Source organism: Nannobrachium achirus, assembly GCF_963921795.1.
Source record: "Nannobrachium achirus genome assembly, chromosome: 6".
Lineage (NCBI taxonomy): Eukaryota > Metazoa > Chordata > Actinopteri > Myctophiformes > Myctophidae > Nannobrachium > Nannobrachium achirus.
In genome coordinates, this window is record NC_137815.1 from 27,532,862 (window position 1) to 27,558,778 (window position 25,917).

Below are 25,917 nucleotides of genomic sequence, written 5' to 3' on the forward strand. Positions count from 1 at the left end.
GTGTTGTGATTGTGAACATCCTTGACCTTTAGGAAGTAGTTTGTCAGGTACATGGGCATCTTGGAGGTGTAGCGTATCTTGTACACCAGGCCCATTGCAAGATGCTGTACTCTGTCAGCTACTTTGAGCCACCCCACGCTTTCGTGGTGATGATCGGTGAGGTGGGCCAGAGGAGGAAGGCCAAGCACGACCCTAATTACAAATGAGTTTGTTCTGGGCTGTTTGGAGCTTTAACTTTAAGGCAGCTGGGGCATCGTGATACCAGACAAGGACTCCGTAATCATCGATGGGCCCAATAAGAGCACCTCCTAGTGTCTTTCGAGATGTAATACTGATCAGCGGGGCAACCCTTTGCAAGAAACACATTTGTTGGTTGACTTTATTGATTACCTTGGTAGTCATTTTTTCACTGGATAGGTTAGCCTCCAGGATGCAACCCAGGTAGCAGATGTGTTTTTTTCTTTCTATCACAGTGTCTCAACTTGGAAAAGTTTCTGGTTAGATATGAAGAGGATACATTCAGTTTTACCTTGGTGAATTGAGAGTCTGTTGTCATTGAGCCAGGTGCAGATCATGTTTAGTTCACAGTAACGGGCCTTTTCAACCTGCAATATGTCTCTGCCTGAGACTAGGAGAGCCGAGTCATCCGCGAACAGAAACAGATTGCAGTCACAAGCAGATGACATGTCGTTTACGTATATTAAGAACAACAGTGGTCCTAGTATAGGGTTCCGTTGACTTCCACCATCTGTTCCCTCCCCACCAAGTAAGAGTGCATCCATCTCGCTGCTGTGCTGTCAAGACCAATAGCTATGAGTTTATCAATCAGAATAGAATGATTGACGGTGTCAAATGCCTTCTGGAGGTCCAGCCGCAATATTGACACAGGATTGGCCTTATTACACAATTACCTAACTGTATACTGTATCTCACATTCACACTGTAGTGTAGAGAGTATAGCTCTCTTGCAACACTTGCCAATGCATACTTTTACAAGCTATTAATGTCCTGGCCGATAAAACACAGTGAGTTAATTTGCAGTTGAAGTGCTCTGGTGCACCAGTTCTAAGTGCTCGTCGTGACTGTAATTACATTAACATGAAACATCTCTGCGGAAATACAAGCCAACAAGGTCTGCCAGGGTGACATAACTTCACACATTCTTCATGTCATCCAATGTCATTATGCTGTCATGGAAAGTTTGTTTCTATTATTGTTGTGAAATTACATGTATAATAAAGAAAAGCAAGTTAACAAAATAATCCAAGTAGTAATTCTTTGAAATAATGACTTCAAAGAAGCAATGTGACTTCAAAGAAGCAGCAGCCGTTTGCAAATGGTAAAAACAAACATAGCCCAGCCCTACCTATGGCTTTTTTTCACCCTTTTTTCCTGACTATATCTACTGCATAGTACTGTGTTCTATCCGTCTGTCATTCAATGTTATATGAGATACTTCAATGGTTTCCTATGGAAATAAGCTTAGTCTTTTCTAGGATCTCCTTTTAGTAGACCTTGTACCAGTGAACTGTACCGTTATGAAACTGTACCTTTTCCTAAGCAAACTTCTAATAAAGTCTTCAATCAATCAATCAAGGTGCTGTGATGTTTAACGTCATAACGAATCAGTAGCTAGTAGGTATCCACCTGTTTCCGTGGGAATCTAATTTACTGTAGAATTATGTGTGGTACACATCCGGAGAACAGCTGACATACAAGCTCACTTTGCGACGCAGATGCAACTATTGTGAGCTTGTAGATCACACTGGCTTGGCTGCGATGCCGGAACTGCCGCCCACCTTCTGCACAATGCACGATGGGACGCTGGAAACTTGCGGATACAGTGCTGTGCATTTATTGTGATTAATAGATCCTTCTACTTTGCATGAGCCATGAGCTTTGTGTCATTTTATTTTGTTAAGATTTGTTTTGGAGATTTTATATGCCTTTATTGATAGGACAGTTAGACTGACAGGAAATGGGGAGAGAGATGGGGAGAGACATGCAGCAATGGTCTTGAACGGGATTCGAATCTGCGACACGCGGCAGTCATCAGAGCCTATGTGATATGCGCCTGGACCGGTAGGCCAGCAGGCACCCCTATGTCATTTCTAACTTATCTTGTTTGATGTACCCACCGAATCCTCCCCCCATTAATGAGCCAATATTTATAGTCAACAGCATGAGGACCCAAGGGTGTGTACTGTCACATCATAATTATGTCATAAAGTTATTGGCCGGGTTCTTTGTGCTACTTAATGAGACCCAGAATGATATGCCCAGAGCCACAGTATAGAGAGCATGTTTTCTTCATTGGCCCGGTTTAAATGCATAGGTTAGATGAGGACAAGGTTGTGAGCTAAAATAACTTAAAAGGTCTTTGTGCTGAAATTGCTATTTCTTTCAATATTTTAAAGTCATTTTAATAGAGAACTGATATGTCTGAGAAATACATTTCAAGCTTTTAAATGTAGCAGTATGGGCGTTTCCCACCACCCATCCTTCTCCCACTGGTTAGTCCACTGATTGACAGCAGTCAATCATGCGTATGCATGGGGGCATGCGTACAAGTGGCTAAATATGTCTTTTAGACACAATAAGACAGCAGTTTCATTATTGCTATTTACAGTAACACTTCTAGCCCCCATAAGTCACATCCAACCACGAAAGGTTTCGTTGCATCTTGGGAATGGGCTTACAGTATTCTGTGTAAAATGACATATTTAGCCAATTGTACACATGCCCCAAACCACTGAAATAAGAATCTCTAAAACAATAGAAAGAAGTAAATTAAATAATTTTAACACTCATCTTTTATATTCTTTAATTACAATCTAAAATATGAACCCTTGTTGTAAAACACTAAAGTTGTCCTTTAAATACATGGCAGAACAGCTCTGGAAGCTAAAAAAAAAAAAAAAAGAGTTCATGTCAGGCAGACGTCGAGACAGAAAGCCAAAACATGGGATGTCATGCCAAACAGCTCTGGAAGCTAAAAAAAAAAAAAAAAGAGTTCATGTCAGGCAGACGTTGAGACAGACAGCCAAAACATGGGATGTCATGCCAAATGCGTCTATCAACCATGACGTGCCAGGCCATTTGCCCATGAGCATAGGTGCCATACCCATGCCAAAGCATGGTTGAGACCTAGCCCTGAATACATGACTCTCATATGCATATGAGAGTCATGTATTCAGGGCTAGGTTGAGGCCTATGAGGAGTTGCGTCATGATCCAATTGATGATCCTGTATTTCAGTCACTTTTACTTGTTTGTATTCTTTACACATTTTTTTTTTTTTTTCAGACGATTTTTATTTGTTTTGTAGGCTACAATACTCCATTTGGAGATAAAGGTATGACAGTTGGTTGTTTCTTCTACTTGTGCCTGGCCCGATCACAAAGCTTACAGTCATTTCTACAAATTATGTGGAAAGGCATCAGAGTGTGTAATTGTCCATCTGTAGGCCTAATAGAATAATCAATTGGATTTTAAATTCAGATCCGCTGTTTTGAGACTTGTTGGCACACTTTGAGCACAATAGCTATCTTTGGCCACTTGGGGGCAATGTTGATCAGCTGTATTGGCATTTGGCACGCAGGGATAGAGTCTACTGGTCTACTGCCAGAGCTATGTCTACTCCAATCAACCACACTGACAAATGACACACACAAGTCATGTTCTAGTGTAGGCCTAATTGTAAAAAGTGACCTATTGTATAGCTAGCTACACACAATTACACAGCCTACTTGCTAGATCCAAGTGAAGTATTAGGTCCACAATGATGTTCCGTTCGTAATAATCTAAAACTAAAAGCATACATTTCCCATAATGCAGAGGAATGAGGCTGGCACAGCGCCCGCTGCAGTCCGCAGAGTGAACTGTCCACACATAACTGGTTTAAGTAACAGTAACACTTAATGACATGCCCATTCTTTGGAAAATAGCGACGCGTCTAATTGTGTCCAACTGTAGCCTAGGCTACCACTCTGTCAATAGCCTATAGGCTTCAATCTTCATAAGCATGCCCAGAAGTGCCAGATTATCTAATTGAGCACAGAGGAGCACAGTCCAGTATACAGCAACACATTCATTAGCAGCCTGTCCTGTGGAAAGAACAGTTGGAAGAGAGAGCGGGATCAGGATGGATCTTCTTTGAATGGATGCGACTCTGAGTGGTGGGATTACCAAATGGACCTCCGATCGGTTTGATTTCGAATTCGATCGGTGTAGGCTATAGTTTGAGTCAAATGACATTCAAGCTCGAATATAGCCGAATTATTGGACACTCCGACAGCAGGTTGACTTCAGGAGGTGAGGTCTGGTCTTAAAACATTTTACTATTGTCTGTGTCACTGTCAGTGTCACGGATTTCCCCCAGAGGTGCATTTGGTTTATCTTATTTGGACTGACTGGCTGCATATTGTTTTTTGGCATCCGGGCTGCCTGTCACAAGGGAACGGTCGGTCATCATCATCATCATCAGCAGCAGCAGCAGCAGCGTTTTGCGCGCCGCCTGTGCCCTGTTGTGCTGCTGTTGGATTGGAACCGTCAACCATGGGCTGCACGGTGAGCGCCGAGGATAAAGCCGCCGTCGAGAGATCCAAGATGATCGACAAGAACCTCCGCGAGGACGGCGACAAGGCGGCGAGGGAAGTGAAGCTGCTTTTGTTAGGTAGGTAAGTTATATTCTGTAGCTTCTTTTGAACCGGCGAAAGAGCATCGTTTATCTTTGTCTCTAAACCCTGCTGCCACTGCTAGGCTGCTCCATTAAAGGATATATGGGGACATCAAGTTAAACCACTTGCAATTAGGAAACATCTGGGCTGGTAGCCTAATGACGATGCCCTGCAGGCTGCACTGTAGGGATGCTGTCATCATCCTGTAGAATCATTATGTCAACTTTAGTTGGGATACTGTACCCAAACAGTGGGTTGGGAGTTGGGACCCATTTGTGGGTCGCAGACACATTTTTATGGGTCTCTTTGTTTTTTGTTTCTTACATTTTTAGATTTTCAATTATTATTATTATTTCAAAATATAAACAAAACAAAAAAAAAAACACATTTTTCAGTAATTTCATGAAGAAATTGAAGAAAAAAGAAATTCCATGAAATGTTTAAGAATTAGTGAAAATAGCCGATCTACATCTATTCCTGAATCCTCCTGGCAAATCTCTCTAGGAGGCCGAATTTTGCTACTCTATCAAGCCTATGGCTAAGCCTAGCCATGTTTTTTTTTACATGCATTGACATGACATATATGCATGCATTGATAGCTTAGGGTGACGAAGTTTGTGAAACCACTTGACCTGGGTTTAAAGCCCCCCCCCCCCCCCCCACACACACACACCTCCATCTGAGCTCCATTGTCCATGTTCATCCAAGACATTTGATGGCATCATGTAATCACATTCTCAACATGACAGTTGCATTTTTACCCTTGGATCTTAATGTGTTAATACATGCAGTACCAGTGGTAAGACTCTGGCTTAATTTGACACCAAAATAATATTGATGTAGCCTGTGAAATTAGATGAAGAGAATGAGAACACTATGAAGTGAAGAAGAACAACACTATATTTCTGTTTGTACACTACACTGGAAGTGGGAGGTACTGTACGAGTTGTTGGCTGTACTGTACATATAGCGCCATTAGAAAAGTCTTCTCCTGTTCTCCAAAGGTGTTATGTATATTACAGTGTTTGATTCCCGCTGGGGACGCTTTGGGTGTGTTTTCTCCTCCACATCATCAGTGCCCATACCCCAGTGTCTTCCATTTTCCCCAACTTTCAAGCAAACGTCAGTACACAGGCATTGACACTAAGGCCTGCCCACCTGCCCCCGGCAGGTAAATAAAACCTTCGGGCAGGTGAAGTTTGCTTTCAGGTTGCCCGACCGGGCAAGTGCTAGTTTGAAAGGGGACGCAACCTTCTATAAACACAACACCAGATATCTGTCTAAACACCTGAACGTGCATGGCCAAAGTCTTCTGGTCTTTGGAATGTAAAGTAAAAGCACTGTTCACCTATAATGTGCTGTTTTCACTGTTCACTGTGAATTTTTAAAGTGTTAAATTGAACGGCAATTCAAACTTTACTCTTTTCGGGCAAGTGGGCAAGTAGAACATGACCTGTACTTGCCCAACGGGCAAGTGCCTCTCAGACCTTAGTGTCAACCCCTGGTACATACTCAAGGCATTGTCTGTTTTCTGAAGATCAATTGTGATTACAATCTCTTACAGTATAGGCTGTGACACAGTAGGCTGTGTCACTGGACTTGGTGGATTACAAATCATTATTGGTTAACTACGTCTTGGGATTGTTGGCGTGGCCCTTTTTTATTGTTCCTCTTTCATACAATGTTCTTTATATAATTCATTCTGGGAATTAAATTCAATCAACATTCAGAGCCAGTGTTCCATGCTAATGGTTTGGCCCAAATTGATTTCTCTACCCAACTATACTTTTACACCTCAGTGGACTTGCACCAATAATTGTTGGTGCAATTGTTGCACCAATAATGTGTGTGTGTGTGTGTGTGTGTGTGTGTGTGTGTGTGTGTGTGTGTGTGTGTGTGTGTGTGTGTGTGTGTGTGTGTGTGTGTCTGTCAGTAATTTACTCAAGTACTGTACAGTACTGTAATAATCTATAAGCTCACAACGTGCCGCGATGCGATGCGCTGTGTGCTTTAGATCTGCTATTTTCAAACATTTGGGACTTTTACTTTTGTTACTTTAAGTACATTCATACTTTTACTCAAGTACATTTTCAATTCCGGACTTTTAGTTGTGAGTTGTGACTGAGTGTTTGTACATTGCAGTATTGATACTTTTACTTGAGTAAAACATTTGAGCACTTTTTCCATCACTGCAGAATAGGGATGTTATAGGGATGGTGGGACTGTTTATATGAGACACACACACAACAAGAAAATAGGGGGATTTACTGGCCTACTGTCAGTGTGCACACTGCACAGGACATTTGACCCTTATTGGTCTGGTGGTTTTCAAGATTAGCCCTGACACACACACGGACGGACGGACGGACGGACGGACGGACGGACGGACGGACGGACGGACGGACGGACGGACGGACGGGCGGGCGGGCGGGCGGGCAGGCAGGCAGGCAGGCAGGCAGGCAGGCAGGCAGGCAGACACACACACACACACACACACACACACACACACACACACACGGCACACTATACAAATTATGATGTGGTGGGGGGAGGGGGGGCATAAGAGAAATTATGATGCTTTATTTGTCAATTTGTCATATTATTAAAGGTAGGGTAAGTGATATTTTCATCATTATCATTGCTTTAGAGTGATTGTTCTCCTCAGCTCTTTAATAAACAGAAAATACAATTTCAGGCGGGTTGCCAATTTCAGCCAATCAGGAGAGAGTACCCATTTATCAGATTGCATTTGACCAGTGTTCCAGTTCCAATTTTGTCTGCCAATTTCTTCTTGTCATCACACCAATTTCTCGATTGAGACCAAAACCAGTTTCAGAGAGTCCTGAAGTTTGTCCCATTTGTGTGGAGCATAATAAACGAAGGCAGTCTTTCCTTGCTCACTGTTCATACGTGGACTGGTATAGTATATTGTGTGCCTGTGAACGTGTTGAATGTCCAGTGACTTTTGGATCTAAAAGCAAGGATAGGTACAAAGGAAGCTTACCACACAAGGCCTTATGAATAAATAAATAAAATACAATGTTGCTCTCTACGAACTGCAAGTGATAAATCGCAGGTCAATGTGATACACTGAAAAGAATAGTACACGCACATCCGTGGCCCAGGTGCTAGACAAGCAGAATCATGAAGGACAAGTAGAGTCTGCACACTGGTTACGCTCCAAAAAAGTTTATTACTCGTCAATGTTTCGATCAATGGATCTTCATCAGGACAAAAGTTTTGTCCTGATGAAGATCCATTGATCGAAACGTTGACGAGTAATAAACTTTTTTGGAGCGTAACCAATGTGATACACTGCCTCAAGAGGCTTCAGTGTGGAGAGTAAAACATGCAGGTACAGCACATCACCATAATCAAAGACAGAAATTATTACAGATTGAAGTGAACAATATAGTCTTTCTACTGGCAAGAGAAAAACAATACCTGTTTCTGTAGAGGAAACCAATCTGTTTGTTTTAGTTTTTGGTTAGGTGCTCCACATGGACCTTAAATGAGAGCTTGGCATCTAGCCAAATGCCCAGATAATGAATAAAGGAGGACCTAAAATGTAACCCTGTAGAAAACTGGATTTAAAATCATCAGCAACAACAGCCTGTGTTCTTGTGTACAACAATTTGAGAACCATCTGACAGAGAGATATCTAACGCTTTTGAGAGATCAATGAAAATATCAGCACAGTGTTGGTAATTATCTAGAAGATCTGGTCTAGTATGTTGTTTGTAACGTGGTCTGCAACCTGATTGTTGATTGTTGGCCTGAATGAGTAGCTGGGAACTGACTAGAGATTCTAGGATCTTGGCTAGACAGCAGCTCAATTTTGATATTGGCCGATAGTTGTTTAAATCAGACTGATCACCACCTTTTTGTAGTGGTATAACTTGTGCATCTTTACGTATTTCAGGAATTGTGCCTGAGGTGAATTAAGATGTGGGCAAGCGGTGAAGCAATTTTACATGCACTAAGATGCAGTAGACATGGGTTGAGATAATTTGCACCCTTTGACGTCTTTGTGCAGATTTGTGAAAGTGCTTTCAAAACTTCAGTGTGTGTTACTGGTCTAAACCAGTGGTTCTCAACCCTTTCAGGCCACGACCCCCAAAATAATCATAGTTGAACTGGTGACCACCACCCCCCACGTCCCCCGTCCCCCCACCACCACCTTGACGAGCACTACTTTGAGTTGGAAGAGTTGAGGCATTACATTTTGTTTAACACGGTTCTATTGTGAAAATGGCAGATCTACATGCATGTAGATCGGCTATTTTCACAATTTCTGCTTATAATATTTGACAATTTGGCCAATGTTTAGAGGTTTATGTATTAGAGGTATTGAAAAAGGTCTTAAAAGTCCTTAAATTGTCACTTTAGAAATGGGCAGATACCTTCTATACACTTCTATACACACTTAAACTGTATGTTGGTTTGTTTACTGTTGAGTAACAATGTTACACAAAGCTAGCCCCCTGGGTCCTGACCCACAGGTTGAGAACTACTGGTCTAAACAAACATCCTGGAGGGAAGGGAAGTTGAGTGGGTTGTCACTTGTCAGTAACCGCCTCCCAGCCATAATCTGATGGCGTTAGATTGACAGACTGCCTGTCAAATAGATGGCCAGAAAATATAAAATGATGGTTAAAAACATCGGTTACACGTCGGCATGCCGACCACCTAAACCTAACATTAACCCTAACCCTAACCCTAACCTCAGTGCAACTAATGCTGCTGAATGCTAAGCGGTGAGTAGCTAACCTGCCAACGCTGGTGAATGCTAACCTGCTGAGTAGCTAACCTGCCGACGCTGGTGAATGCTAACCTGGTGATGGGAATGGGGATGTGTCGGAATGGAGACCCGTCCCCAAAAACATCACACATATCTGGTTTAGCTTGAGAGACATGGAGAAGGGAGACTTACTGAACAAACACTATTTTGCAATCATTACCTTCAGAATATAGAGATATAACACTTAACATATTAAATAGATTTAAAATAGATTTGGCTAATTGTTAATGCAAATTGTCCTGTGTCTATTCATTTGTTTATTTTCTGGCTATACCTCCTGTTTTGACACTTTGCATATACAGTATCTGAAGGTTAGCTGACAGAGTACAGCATCTTGCAATGGGCCTGGTGTACAAGATATACTACACCACTAAGATACCCATGTAGGCCACCTGACAAAATACTTCCTACTTTCACAAAATACTTTGTGTGTGAATGGGTGAATGTAATGCACAATCTATATAAAGTGCCTTGGATAAGAGAGCTATATAATGCACCATTTATCTGTAAATTGTTTAACATTATCGTAGCTGAGGGGGGACTTAACCCATTTAGGCCTAAGATTATTGAATGCTTTAACCAGTGAAAAATAGCAGATATACATGTACAAGCTTGTAGATCTGCTATTTTTGAGAAAGTCGTGAAAATGTGTGCAAATCTTTGAATATATGTATTTTCAAAGCGAACGTTTGTAACTCACATTTTGCTTCTGGGTGGTCCCTGGAACTAAATATTTTGAGATGGGGGTCCGTGGCCAAATACATATCCTTTTGGGGGTCCTTCACGTGAAAAGGTTTGAGAACCACTGACATAGTAGTCTGCTAGTCTCTCAAGAACAGACTAACTGAGCTCCAGTTAAGTGAAAAGGACCTTTTCTTTGACGATGGCTAGCCAGATCGCTGACATAGAAACACAGGTTTTTCAAAAAATCTTAGAAGGATTCAAAAGACACTTATAGAATCGGGTCAAAATTCTAATTTTCACGATAAAAAAAAAATAGCAGATCTACAAGCTCGCAGCGCGGCACTTGGTGCCGCACTGTGAGCCTGTATATCTGCTATTTTTCAATAGTTAAAGCGTAAAATAATGATACACAATAATGTGTACCCGTTCTATTAATGTATTAGCCCAAAAGCAAGGGATGTGCATGGTTCTGCAGCACTTCCCTGAGGGCAGTAGCTAGACTAGATGCCAGCCTGAATGAGAATTGATTGATTGATTGATTGATTGATTGATTGATTGATTGATTGATTGAATAATACTATATTAGAAGTTTGCATAGGACAGATGCTGTACTTTGTCAGCTACCATGAGCCATCCCAAACTTTAAAAATGATCAACGTTAAGAGTAAGACGAGCCCGAGATGGAAGGTTAAGCAGTATAGCCTAACCAGTTTATTGTGTGCTGTTTGGAGCCTTGTTTTTATGGCCTTTGAGGCGCTGCGGTACCATATGTGGACTCCATAGTAAAAAAAAAAAAAGGGTCAGATATTATGATGTTGAGATGTTTAATCATCCGTTGGATATAGAGGGATTCTACTGGGGGGATATGGGATTTATACTTGAGTCGTGACCCAGAAAAAATGTGTCTGTGACCCACAAAAGGGTCCCTACCCACTGTTTGGGAAACAGACCCAAACAGTGGGTGTCCTAGACCACATTGCCTACATATTTGCAGATCAGATATTGTCAAGAAAAGTCAAATAATGGCCAATAATGCAGTAAGGGCGAGTGCCAAAGTCCGGCCGGCCGTTGGCCGCGGCCGGCCGGTATATCCGGCCGGCCGGCCGGTAGTACCTCGGACGGTCGCTAGTAAATTCAGACGGCCGGCCGGTACATTCGGCCGACCGGTACATTAGGCCGGCCGGCCGGTAGATTCTGCCGGCCATGAACTATATTAGGCCGGCCGGCCGGTACATTCGGCCGACCGGTACATTAGGCCGGCCGGACGTCTTTTCGGAGGTCTTTTCGGGGTCGGGTCCTACTCTGACGTCATATGGAGGTCTTTTGGAGGTCTTTTCGCAATAATGGGTCAAACCACTGTATGGGGCTGACTCTTAACGAGTGTGGATGCTCCGTTTATAATGTGCTTCATGTTGTGTTGTGAGTGAGGGCCCATATTACTGTACCAAACAGTGATGGATGGTGAGAGAATCCTCTGAATGATGGCTGTGAAGAACAGCCATGAAATACAGCTTGCATGCGTTTGCTGCTGATGAGGTGGACTGCGTGAGTATTCCAGCCGAGGGACTTATTGACGCGAGTTCCAAGGAATTGGAAACACTTTATGTGATGCGATTGCGGTTGATGTGAATAGGCACTTTATTGTATTTCAGACGCCATGAGTCATTTTCTTTGCCTGCCTGTGATAATCATGGTGTGTGGAGCTGGGTCTTGTAATTTTTGGTAATGAGTCCAGTTATTATGGTGTAATTTGTGCATTTGGATGCACGAAGAGCCATGGAGAGAGGACACAGTCTTGATGGGCACCAGTGAGAGGGGGCGGAATCGGATGCTTGATTGTTCACTGTGGTTGTTCAACATCACCCTTTGACGTCCATTTAACATGCAGCTCTATATCCAGAGACAGATGGAAGAGTCATTGTGCAGTGTTTCTTTTCTAAGTTTGAGGGGGCTGAGGGGGCTGTTTAGTACTGAAAACAGAGGAAAATATGCATGCAGACGTGTTCTTATAGTCCAGGTGTTCTAGTGATTGATGGAGTGCAAAGATGACCGCATCCTCCGCAGAACAGCCAGCTCGGTATGCAAATTTGAACGGATGCAGAGACGAGGAGAATTCGAGGTCTGAAAAGAATGGGAAAAATATTTTTACAGCAACAGAAGTAAGATGGACTGAAATCATTGAGGCAGGAGTATGCTGGCAGATGTTTTCACGGCCACAGGGATGATTCTGGAGAGTTTGAAATATGATGGGACAGGGTGCATTTAAGAGGTGTTCAATGATGGTAAAAGCCTGGGCCATTTCAGCGGCACAGTGATTTATGAAGTACAGCGGTGCTAAGCCTGACACGGCCGGCTTCTACCGGCCTATGCGGTCGTTGGCGGAGGCATAATGTTGTCCATCCGTCCATGCATAGATTGTGAGCTTGTAGATCTGCTTCTGTTGTCTCCGCCAGGCCGATTTCGCCCCATGTCCGTCCGTCTGCGTGTCTGTCCCCGTGTGTGTCCTTCCGCGTGTTTGTGGACAGCTAATCTCTGGCACCGTTGGCACGATAGCAGCGAAGCACACTCCCTGAGTGCCAGAGCAGAACCTCTGCCCCCAATTGTTTTGCCCAATAGGCCTGTTATCAGGCGGATTTGTGCTAAATACATTTTTGGACAGTACTCCTACAGATTTTGTCAAAACATCTCGCAAATCGGTACACAGTATCTTTATAGTTATTAAACGAAACGGGTCTTTCCGATTTTTCATATTCCATCCTGACTTGCTAAGATTGGCTTTCAAAGTTTGCAAGAGTGCTTCCTTTTGAACAAAATGCCTCAAATCATGAACACAGAGTGCGATTTCCGTAAAGTTTTATGGACACCCACATTCCCACTCATGGTGGTGCTATATAACTGGCCGATTCGTGTTTTTACCAATAACTTCACTGATCAGTGTAAAACCTTTCATTTCAAAACCTTTTCAAACCTTTCTTATGTAAAACCTCAAATCATGACAGGCCGTAAGAGATGACATTTCACATTTGCCTATTATAGCGCCACCTGACCAGGCGGAGATCTCTGCTCGGAAGAGCACTGCTTCTAGTTTTGCTATATCTTAAATTGACGGAATTGAAGTGAAATGAAGTTTTATTCATCTCCTCAATCCAGCTCAGTCTTAAGCTGACAAGCCCAAAAAAGCTGACAAGCCCAAAACATACTCAGATGTTCGGGTATGCTATTTGGAGGTCAGAAGGCGAAATGGAGTTTTCACATACAAATTGGGCTGACAACTTACTACTAAAGTAGAGATTACATTATGCAAGTGGATAGCCACTCAACCTGGCAAGGTGTAGCGGCAGCCACTGGGGCATGAAAGTGGCGTGTCAAACCTTTTTGAAGACTTTGTGGCATGTGGCCAAGCCTGTCTTTCATCACAGACTGTCAAAAGCTGTGCAGTATGCCTGTTCCATCATGCCTTTTGTTCTTGCCGATTGACTGAATTGAGTCTGTAGGCTATCTACCATGCAGTCATAAAATCCACAGTGAGATATCGACTGGAGCCCTTCTTATTAAGTCCACTGCCTGTGGTGATGATCTTCCATTAAAAAGCTTATTTTACGTGTTCTAAATTTAGAGTAATAGTAGTACCCTTTTTCCGTCTCCCTATTTAATCGTTACGGCAATTAACGGCAGGGTAACAGATACGGGGCCACTCTTCTGATATTTACATACTAGTCGATATCAAAACAGCAACATGAGTTTAATTTTTTCATATATAATTACATGGAAATTGAAGTTTTAAAACGGAGGACTGTACCGTAGCAGAATGGATGTTCGCAGTGATGACATCACGAGGGGAGGAAGTTACGGTACTTGCTGTGTTGTACAATATTGGCCTGTGAATGTATATTGCGAATGTCTAGCATTAAAAACATGCTGTTTGCAATGCTCTGCAAGCATCTCTACTGTACAAGGTTATATGTGATTAAATGTTTATTGAGGATACAGTATAAGTATCCTTTTATCTGTTTATAGGGAGTTTAGGTCAGGGCCGGTGCTTAGCCAGCAGCTGCTTCCTCTAATCCCTCATAAAATATCAACTCCTACATAAAACCAAAGATAGCATGTCTTTCTCTCCTTCTTTCCTCAAAACTTTATTTTATTTGGTAGAATTTTTGGAGTGGTGTAAAGTAACTAAGTACATTTACTTACCATAAGTCATTTTGTGGTATTTGGCCTTTACTTGAGTATTTCCGATTTCAAATACTTCTACTTCTACTCCACTACATCTTGGATCCAAATATTGTACTTTTACTCCACTACATTTATTGAAAACCTTAACAACAAGAAAAGCACGCAAGGCAAAGTGTCTTTCTATCTCTCCTCTTCTCTGCTCCATTCAGTACCGGGGACAGCGCCAACGCACGCACGCACACACACACACACGCACGCACACACATCCTATGCATAATCAAATAACAGGTGGTTGACTGACTCACCCCCATAGAAGTGGACTTTTCTGGTCTTGGCCACAGCAAAGTCTTCAATGATCTTGGATATGAGATATGAGACATGGACTAGAATGAGTAGGAATACAACTGATGCATCGCGTATCATTGCTGCTCCCAAACCTTTTAGCCCATGACCCCAAAAGAGAACTTAAATGTCTCACTGGGACCCTAACTAGTAAAAATAGCAGACCTACAAGCTCACAACGAGTCGCTTCCCACCACGTTGTGAGCTTTTAGATTGGCTATTTTCAATACTTCTTTTAGCGTTACCCTAACCCTGAAATTCAATTGAAAAATGTTGAAAAAAGAGACCCAGAAAAATTCATCCGTGACCCACAAATGGGCCTGACCCACTTTTTGGGAACCAGTGGTGTATCTGATAAAGTAGTTGCAACCATCAGGTCGCAGTTACTATCAAAACCTCCACCGGATGTCAGTCTGTCTGTCTGTCAGTCTGTCACGTCACACTTTTGCCCTCATATCTCCGCCACCGTTGCCCCGATCCATGCCAAGCTTTGCACACACACTCCTTGGCTGCCAAACCACAACCACCACCCCTCATTTCTCACATGGCCATCTTCTAGCGCCACCATTAGGCCGATTCTTGCAAGACACATTTTTGCGATATGACTTTTGCCTCAATTATGGAACAATTATTTTAAAACAATCTACAGGTATAATGACAATAGCGAAAATATAATATTTCTCTCTCCCTCCCTCTCTCTCTCTCTCTCTCTCTCTCTCTCTTTCTATATATAATTTTAAAATGTAATTTAATTGCTGTGATATTTTCATGCTGAATAAACATAATGCTAATTCCTTTTCATAATGCACAGCTCTTTTCAATAACCCCTGTTTTAATGCCCAGATATTTAATGTTCTCCTTGTGCCAAAAATAGCAACGGTTCCAATGTGATGTGAGAGCATCAGAGCCAACGTTTAATTAACTTTATCCATTCGTAGACTCAGAGCAGGTCATCAGTCATACATTATGGTTAGACAGTGCCCTCTGGCAATGCATTACATTTTTCATAAAATATCTTACAGCATTGATTCTCAACCTTTTCTCAACAAGTGAAAATGTGTTTGGGACCCAAATCTATGGACCAGCTAGTAAGGGTTCATTTGGTAGCATTTGTACCCTCTCAGAATTGCAGACCCATAAGGGTACATATGGACCCCTTCTGGTCCCCAGACACCACATTGAGAACCATTGTATTACATAATCCCTCCTCCCCCCTTTACTTGTATCATAGACCATTTCCTTCTTGATTCATTTTATTATATTGTAATCATCTGTTGCCTACTTTTATTTGCCAGCGGTGCCGCGCTGTGAGCTTGTAGATCTGCTATTTTTGAAAAGTCGTGAAAATGTGTGCAAATCTTTGAATATATGTATTTTTTTAAGCGAAGATTTGTAACTAAAATGTTGCTTCTGGGGGGATCCCTGGAACTAAATATTTTTAGATGCGGGTCCGTGGCCAAATACATATCATTCTGGGGGTCATTCACATGAAAGGTTTTGAGCACCACTGACAAAGACTTGCACAAGTTTTCAAGATTATTCAAAAATAATAGATATACAAGCTTCTGTGCCGCGCTGTGAGCTTGTATATCTGCTATTGTTAGTTAAAACACAAAATAATGCGTAATAATAATGTGTTCCCAATCTAAATGGGTTAGAACATATAGGGGGCCCACAGTGAATCCTTGAACCCAGGGCTCAGAATTTGGTGCGACACCCCTGTGTGGTAGACATAGGCCCCTTTTCGACTGCAGTTTTAGCACCACACCACACCACACTACACCACACCACACCGCACCACATAAAAATATCTACATTTTCCATTACAAAAAAGTACCCCTATCGGTAAGAAACAAATTGACCCTTTTAACTGTGATTATAATACAAAATAAATTTGTATTACAACTATCCTAATTATAAATCAGTGTAATGGATTATAACTGTGATTATAATACATTATAAAGTATTAATGTATTAATATGATAATTAAAATACACTATAATAGATTATAATTGTGGTTATAACACAATAGAATCTATTATCATGTTTTATAACTATATCCTGGTGGTCTAAATGAAAAGTCAGTGAGTGGGCTATAGTGGGAACTGGGAAGTGGGTTCTAATTATTGCCTGGTGCATGGTGGTGGTACATGACACCTAGCAGAGTGTTAACTTCGCTGCCTGAGGAAGTGAGAGAGTCAACCCACGTCAGAGATTAAGTGTTGATGAGTGTTATTGTTTAGAATCGGTGTGTGCAAATTTGCACCCCCTCACACAGGGCAGTCAGCCTCATGAAATACTCTACTTGACAATTTATGATGCTTTAATGAATTTAATGATTTAATCGTGTTTTTGGCATTGAACTTGATACTGCATAAATACAAATTATATTTCTGTTTGCATGAGGCACATCATCTTTTTGCTTATAACGTAAATATAGTAATATAATATTTAATAATTACTATTACTAGTGGTATCACGATACGCCTAATCGACGATTCAATGTTAAGGTCACTATTCGATTCGATTTTCAATATTCAAAACATATTTTTTTACAGCACTGACTGAAGTGTAACAAATTAGATAAACTTAGGGTTTATTCCCTAACACAGTCATTGACAGTTTCATATTCTTCCTTAACCCTCTAAGGCCCGCATTAAGAAATACTTGAAATAAAAAATTGAAAAAAATCAGATGGTGTTGTAGGAGTCCTATTAAGAGGAAAATGTAATGTTTTTTTCAAAAAAATGTTTTTGTAAGATTTTATAGCCATAAATCAAAAATCATAAATCATGCTCTAATTTACATATGGGGGATATTTTTCAAAATAATAACATATGTACATGTTCTAGACATTCTAATGATCACCAAAAAGAATAGTACAGGCATTTTACTTATGTTTTTTTGAGGTATAGCTTCCATGAAAAAGTGAGATGTTGTTCGTCAAAACTCTGGAATTTCAGCGGGTGTGGCGGGTGTGAATGTCAGCCCCTGTGGGGGGTATTTATATGCAAATATTGTGGCCAATGGCATTGTAATACTAAACAATAGAATCCAATGGTGGTGTTTAGGTGGTAGGGGGAGCTAAAATAAAATGATTTAAACCTTTTTTTGGATAAAATACAAACGTTGTAATATTACAACCGTGGGCCTTAGAGGGTTAAAAATTATTTGAAAAGTTAAGACTTTTAACACATCGGGTGCCCCTGGATTTATTTATCCCCTCTCGCTGCCCAGGCCCACCACCATCGTATTGAATCCGGCCCTGCTGCGTCAATGCATGCGTCATGACGTCACTTGGTCACATGAGCGCAGACAGGATGTTATTGTGTAACTTTCTGTATAGACCAGTGTTGATCATAGCTGTTCATTGCCGATCAAAATTTGGACATTTTGCCGCACCCCGCCACAGTTTTAGCCATAAAACAAACATCAGAGATAAAGGGCGTTAAAGATGGGGAAATGCATTGGAGTATACGGAGAAAAACGGCCGCGCGATGCTCTCAGCGTCGACTCGAAGCAACTATCGGCTAATGGGCTACATCCAGGCGCAGCCCCAACCTAACGGTGAGATTTAAAGTTAATACTGTAAATACAGTAAACACGTCAACGCGTCGTGGGCCTCCAGAGACATCAAAGAGATTGGCGTGTAGACACCTCGTGGGCATCCCATGAGTTAAGTGGCTATGACTGCCTTCCAAAGTTGTGGGCCCTGGGTAGGCAACCCGGCCTGGGGGAGATCTGTGCTCTGAGGAGCAGACTTTTACAGCTGAGGCAATAAATTCTGCATGGCTCAACCCTTCAGTGACTCTTGCCTTCACGTGCTCATACACCGCATCAACGCACTTGCGCTCAAATGTGATCTGCTTGACACTTTGTAACGTGGTTCTAGAATGAAATGTTGAAATCCAGCATTCTCCACCACTGAACAGGGTCGCGTGTCAACCCGACGGCGCTCGTTATTTCTTGAGCCCGGACCGCAGGTCTAATGATGAGGGAGTTTGGCTCTGAAAGAGAATGGGATTGTTGGCTGTCATCTTTTCTGACAGATGGTGAAATAATTAGTTAGATTGTCGGTATCAGCCAGAGCCTATCCCCGTTTTGCAGTGAACTAGAGACCCCTGGGAGATGGATTCGTGGAGCACAACGCCTACAATCAGCTCCCAGTACTTACCGCATAACTTGCTGAGTTGGCGGTGCGTGGGATCGAACCCATGATCTTGTCACTGAAAGGAAAGTGCTCTATCATAGGGATGAGACGATAATCGTTAGAATCGCACATGATAAAGAACTCTCACAATAATCGTATCGTGGTGATCTTTACTCATCCCGTAAGCTTGATTAAGCTCGAGTTTCTTCTCTCTGCGACCATGTTGGGGGTAGAAATATGGAGATATAAGGTTTCCGCCGAACAGCCATGATATTCTCCTTTGTGACTGACTGAGAACAGTCCCTTCGGAGGAGTCAACTTGTCTATTGCCCCTATTGCAGACTGTGAGAAAAGGTTCTATACTGGCTGCTGGATATTAACAGCCTAGTCAGCAGTGGTAGGCAGTAACGGGTGTTCCCCAGGGCACTTTTTCATGTCAAGGCCCCCCAGATGTATATTTGTCCACGGATCCCCATCTAAAAATATTTTGTGAGCTTGTAAAAAATAATGTCCCTGTGAATTTGTTTACCATTTCAATACAGCAATGTTTAAAGAAATTCTACTATGTAATTTGTACTTTTTAATTTGTGTATTTTTAGTAGCACTTTAACTCAATACAAGTTTATACTATGAATTGCATTTTTATAGCACTTTTCCAAGTGCTCAAAGCGCTTTACAATGGTTCATTCATTCATACATTGGGAAGTTTGAAAGTGAGAAACTTTCACTTGTAGTCGAAAAATATTTACCTGGGAGTATCTGTCCTCATCAAAGGGGACTTGGGCCCCTGTCCCTTTACCCATCTGTAAAAAGTGCCCTCTAACCAGACCATGAATGCAGTTTATACTATGGTGAAAGAAATGCAAATGCTCCTCTTTCCATGCCATACCTGAAGGCAGCATTCAAGAGAATTGCCTTATCCAAACTCTCCTGCACTTGAATGCAGCATCTTATGTTGAAAGAATTGCCCTCTCTGCGTAGAAATACTTGCCGTGCGCCACATCTTCAGAATTGTCTTGATTATGCTTAAGCCCTTTGCACACAGGGCAGTTGCGTTTTTTTTCGTTTGCTGCATGAATAAAACGCATTGGATTTGGTGTGCAATGCTGTGCGGAATCGGCGCTGCGGATCCCAAAAGGTGTCGGAGTGATGAGTTTTTTACCGTATGCGACAAGATGCACGAATCGAACTGAGTTCGATCGAGAGAAAAAACACACTGCCGCAGCCCCTCGTCGCACGGCTAATTCGGATACGGTGTGCATGAGGTCGTAGAGAATCATTGTTTTCTTTTAAAAAAATAAACTTGTCCGTTTTATCCGTGCGGATAAACGCGCCTGTGTGCAAAGGGCTTTAGTTCAGTCACTTCGGTGTGGTATCAAGCACCGAAAATAGCCGACCTCCAAGCTCACAATGCGTCGCAGCGCGACACGTTGTGAGCTTGGAGGTCTGCTATTTTCGATATTTCCACCAAAAGGCCCTTTTAGAAATGTCAGCCCTTGCCACTCTAACATTCTCTGCACGTCCCTGATTATGACTTTGTTCCACCATGATGGCTGCTCAATGTGCTCATTAGCATGCCCTGGGTTACACACTTCTATTTAAGAACCAGCTCTAGCCCTTGGGCAAGATAAGCCAGAGTTTGACTTGATTTATGAACGGTGTGTATGTGTGCGTGTGCTTGTGCATGTGCGTGTGCGCGTGTATGATGAACTCAAAATACCTCAGTCTGGGGAAATGGAACTCTATTGCAATGGTTCTCAACCTGTGGGTCGGGACCCCCACAGGGGTCCCCAAATTATTTTGTTGGGGTCCCCAGATGTTTAGCTGAATGTTAACATTGTTTTCTCACTCAACAGTAAACAGACAAATATACAGTATAAGTGTATTCAGGGTATCTGCACATTTCTAAAGTGACAATTTAAGGACTTTAAAGACCTTTTTAGTACCTCTGGTCAAACATTGTTAAAATTGTCAAATATTAGAGGCAGAAATTGTCAAAATAGCAGATCTACATGCTCACAACGCCTCGCAATGCAACTTACCACTTAAACTCTATATAATGTAATGTACGACGTCATTGACTGTTGTCCCCCAGGGGTCTGTACTTGGCCCTAGGGTTGGGATCCGGAACCGGTTCTTTCAGGTACCCATTTGCGAAATTGAAGAACCGTCACATTCATCACATTTTTATGACCGTTTCCTATAACGGTTCCTGGAATTTCTCATGAGCGTTCATTTGGCCCAGCTGTGAGCATTGCAAGCGACTGGTCACTGTGGTGACGTCTCGCTACATGTGTGAGTGAGGTGTATACGCCCACTCAGAGCAGACTCTACGCCCGCTGAACGAGGATCAGAATGCTAGCGTCCTTCGAGACAGACGGAGCTAACGTTAACGCAGCAGCAAAACTACTCACGAGTGTGGTTGCACTTTACAAGAGAGGAACAAAAAGCATGCAAATGTGCACAAACAGATCCCAACCCTACTTGGCCCCCCTGCTTTTTTCCCCTACACAGAAAATATGTTTGCCAAAAATAGTTGATCTACTGAGTACAGTATATGTTGATAGGAGAGTTGCTTTGAACGTTTGCCTATTATGACGTGCCCATAATAAGGACACCAGGCTTCATGTGGTTAATAGAAGCATTACTAATGATTTAATTTATCTAACAGATGGTGTTTTTCAACTGCTAAGTACTCAGCTGGCGCCTCTTAGCTTTTTATGAGGTAATAAATGGTAAATGGTGCATTTACTGTATATACAGTAGCGCCTTTATCTAAAGTGCTTTACAATGTGAATTTACATTCACCCACAGGGACGTGCAGAGAATGTTCGAGAGGCAGTGGCTGAAAGTTCTAAATTTGCCGTTTTGGTGAAAATATCAAAAATAGCAGACATCCAATCTACGACACGTTGTGAGCTTGGAGGTCGGTTATTTCTCTATTTTTGGTGCTTGATACCACACTGAACTAAGCATAATCAAGTCAATACTGATGTGGCGTAACGGCATGGATTTCTACACAGAAATGGCAATTCTTTCAACATAAGAGTGTTTGGACAAAGCAATTCTCTTGTATGCTGCCTGGCATGGAAAGAGGGCGTTTGTATTTCTTTCACCATAGGAAAAAACTGCTTTCATGGTCTGGAAAGGGCACTTTTTATAGATGGATAAAAGGGCAGGGGCTCAATCCCCCTTTGATGTCTATGTGTGCACGTGCATGTTCAATCATTCACACACATTCATGTGCCGATAGTGGAGGAAACCATGCACGGCACAAGCCTGCTCATTGGGTTCGGTGTTTTGCTTAATGACACTTGACAGGATCCGGGGATTTAACCTTCAGTTTCCCAAGCGGCCGCTCTACCCATGCTGTGCCACTGCTGCCAAGGCCACGAGAGACATTCTGTGGAAAATAATTATGTATCTGATGAAATAAATGGGAAATACCCCCCGTGTTTTAACTTCGCAACATTGCGTTATTTCCAAGAGAACTTAATAGAGAGGACATTGAGTGGATGATGTATTAGTGCTGATTTAATGGATTCTGAACATTGCTGGTGCTGGCCCACAATAACATGCATGTCGGAGACCTATGCACCTAGGGGCACTTTTTTCTAGTTATTCATATAGTCTAATAGGAAACGGCATGTTTTCAGGAATTGGGTGATTTCAGAGTAAGTCTACTAAGTAAACCTGCTCCGTTGGCTTTAGCAATTCCATTCCAATAAACATGTTAACGTTGCAATGATTGCATAATTTTCCATCTCCCTTTTTCCCTATTTCTTTCTTCATATGGATCTGGTGAGATTGAATAGGGATGATGACATACAGTGAAGTGGATGATATAAGTGGTGGCTGGGATTTCCCGTTAATACTTTAATGTAATAGGAGTAGTGATAATGCAGTGATTCTCAACCTTTTTCATGACCCCCCCCCCCTCCTCCCCCCCACAACATAATCATCAGGTATTATGATCGTATTTGGAGGAAGATTTTTTTCAAAAAAGTGTACAGAAAGTGTTAAAGTTATGTTTTTATGTGGCCACGCATACTTCTGAAAAGCACCAAATGAGAGTTCGGGAATCGCAACTCCCCGAACATTTCGGAGATACTATGGACAGTCTCATTCTATCGGACACGACCATGTCTGGTGATTGTGACCGAAGGGAGCAGTTAGTATCAAAACCTCCGCCTCATGTCTGTCAGGCAGTCAGTCAGTCAGTCAGTCAGTCATTCTAACAGAATGGGTTTGCCACTCTGACATAATGCTTTGACTTCACTGTGATGTCAGGGGAACCACACTAACAGAATTCCTTTTATGCACATGTATGGAGTTCCCCGATGTCATCAATATTAAGCCCATATCTAACAGGACTTCATATGGGAATGCCCATATATGGAGGCCACATCGGCCACATACCACACTAACAGAATCCATATATGGCCAAGACAGATGGCCAAGACAGCCCATATATGTATGGCTGGTTCTACAGACATCTCCATGTATGGGCATAAAAGGGATTGTATGTATGATGATGTCAGATGTCATAGACGTCATAGGACTTTCACATAACGAATAACTGAGTAAGCATGTTTGGGCTCTCGCAGCATATCTCCATATACAGTACATGGATCTCCTTATATGGGTACCAGGAGTCTCCATATATGGGTAACTGGTCCGATACTGGTCAGATGGTCGCTTGTCGCCCTGAGGCGTCTTAGTATGTATATATTTCTTATTCCGGCCTATAAAGGTTGTTTGTTGCCTATGGGAAACACCACGCCATAATGCAGCATAGAGGGTTCATGTCTTAGTTGAAGTGCCACAGTATCCCTCTAAATAACTCGAAACTCCGGTTAATAGTTTATTGATCCACAACATTGCCAGATGTAGTTCAGAGCTGATTTAATACTTGCCGAGGTGCTGTTTTCTAGATGAATGCTGTGGAAATGGACATTGAGCTGAGTAGTTCAGATGCTACCAATAAAGCACTCTCGCAGGCGGTGAAGCAGGAATATTGCTCAATGAATCAGGCAGGTGAATGTACAGTATAGGATAGCTGCTACCTCTCACTTTTATAGCTTAATATCTCTACTTTTTTCTCGAGTATGAGTATGAGCATCGGTGGAAGCCTTTACTTTACTAGTAAAAGTAACAATTCCAATCCACACTACAAACAATTGTGTTTCAATTGCCTGTGTTCAACATTTTACTAACAGTACTAGTAAGACGCCTCAGGGCGACATGTAAGGTCGCACCATGTCTTGGCCATCTGGCCAGTGATGTATATCGAACCAGTTACCCATATATGGAGACCCCTGGTACCCATATATGGAGATCCATGTACTGTTATGTGAAAGTGCTATGACGTCTATGGCATACAATCCCTTTTATGCCCATACATGGAGATCCCTGTCTGTACAACCAGCCACACAGATTTGGGCTGTCTTGGCCATATATGGATTCTGAACGTGTGGTATGTTTGCTGTGAATTAAAACTAAATAAGTATGTTCCAATACTCTATTGCTCTATACATAACCATTTTTTTAAAGCATCACTTTTGGGCTTAAGTTGATAGGTGAAAGCACCTCTCAGGGCTTGCCTGGTGACATAGTTATGGCTATCACTAGCAAGCAATAACTCTGAATACAGATAAACAGGCTTTTGTAAAGTATATATATTTTTAAAGAACAGAATCAAGCTACATGCTAGTCCTAAATGAGCAGTGCAGCGCTAGTCTTGCAGCTCTATTTTGGGTAAGCTGGATTTTATTTAATTCTTGTTTAGATGCATTTGACCAGATTGCTGGGCAATAGTCAAGATGTGACAAGACAAGGGATTGTATAACTTGCTTAATAGTTGTGTTAGTTAGAAAATAGGCACTCCTTCTTATAATTGATATACTTCTGCTCATTTTTATTACTATGTTATTAATGTGAGTGGCCCAAGAAAGTCTCTCATCTATTGTGACCCCCAGCAAGTTGGCCTCTTTAACTTGTACAGGAACTCCATGCAAAGAAACACTTAATCTGTGTTCTTTTCTCTGAGCATGATTTGAGCAGATGACAAGACATTTGGTTTTGGAACTATTAAGTTTCAATCTATTTTCAGTGACCCATTTAGAAATCTGCATGACATGGGGCTTTGACAGATCTGACTGTGAGCTTCTTGATGGGTGCATGTTTATCACAGACAAATGAAAATAACTTCATAAATTCATGTAGAGCAGCTTCAGTATTCGTAGACTCAAATACACTGTCCCACTTTATGTTGTGCAAGTCTTCAATGAAGGTATCATCACGGAAATGTTTATAGAGTCTTTTATAAATAATTTTAGGTCCCACTTTGGGGACTTTCACTTTTCTTGCCATACAGTAGCAATCGTATTATGATCACTGAATCCAATTGGCATTGAGACAACCTTTGTGCATTTATCTTCTGAATTAGTAAAAAGATGATCTGTGCAAGTTGAAGACAATACACCTGAGTTGTTCATATTTATTGTAGATGTACATACTTTTTAAAGATATGCTGCATCAGAGGTAGGTGGTCTGTAGCAGCAGCACATTAGTAATGGCTTTAGATGTGGCAGGTGAACTTGAATCCAGGTGGCTTCTACATCTGGCAAATCAAGATCTTGTCTCCTTTTTATTGGAATATGATCTTGTACATAAAAGGCCACTGCTCCCCCATATCTGTTTCTATCACTTCTAATAATATTGTAACCCAAATCCCAATATCCAAAGCAAATGTACTGATATTTTATGTTCAGACTTTATCAAAGTTCTCAAAAAATAGAGGATCTCCAACACGGTTAAAAAGATCCCGACCCTACACACAAAATGGACCATCTGACACACATCTCTCTCTCTGTTCCCTACACCAGGGGTTTTCAAAGTGGGTGATGGGGCACCCTGGGGTGCCGCGACGGCAGTCCAGGGGTGCCGCGAGATCATTTGATAATAAATGGAATTTATTTGGACACTTGAAGACATATTCAGTATCATTTTAAACTTGAAGTACAAAGTTATTTTCAGTCAGTTCTAACCAAAATGGCTATTATCTCAACGTTTTCCTTGCAACAT

At 41.9% G+C, this 25,917-nt stretch overlaps 1 protein-coding gene across 1 annotated transcript in view; it reads left to right on the forward strand.

Annotated features, from left to right (window-relative positions):
- Positions 1 to 4,556: 4,556 nt before the first annotated feature.
- Positions 4,557 to 25,917, forward strand: part of LOC308286556 (guanine nucleotide-binding protein G(i) subunit alpha-2-like) — a gene marked incomplete at both ends in the record, with an annotated part of 127,245 nt that continues 105,884 nt past the window's right edge. Inside the window, one exon of the mRNA XM_080727606.1 lies at positions 4,557 to 4,674. Within this exon, the coding sequence (XP_080583732.1) occupies positions 4,557 to 4,674 (118 nt within the window). The remainder of the gene's footprint in view (positions 4,675 to 25,917) is intronic.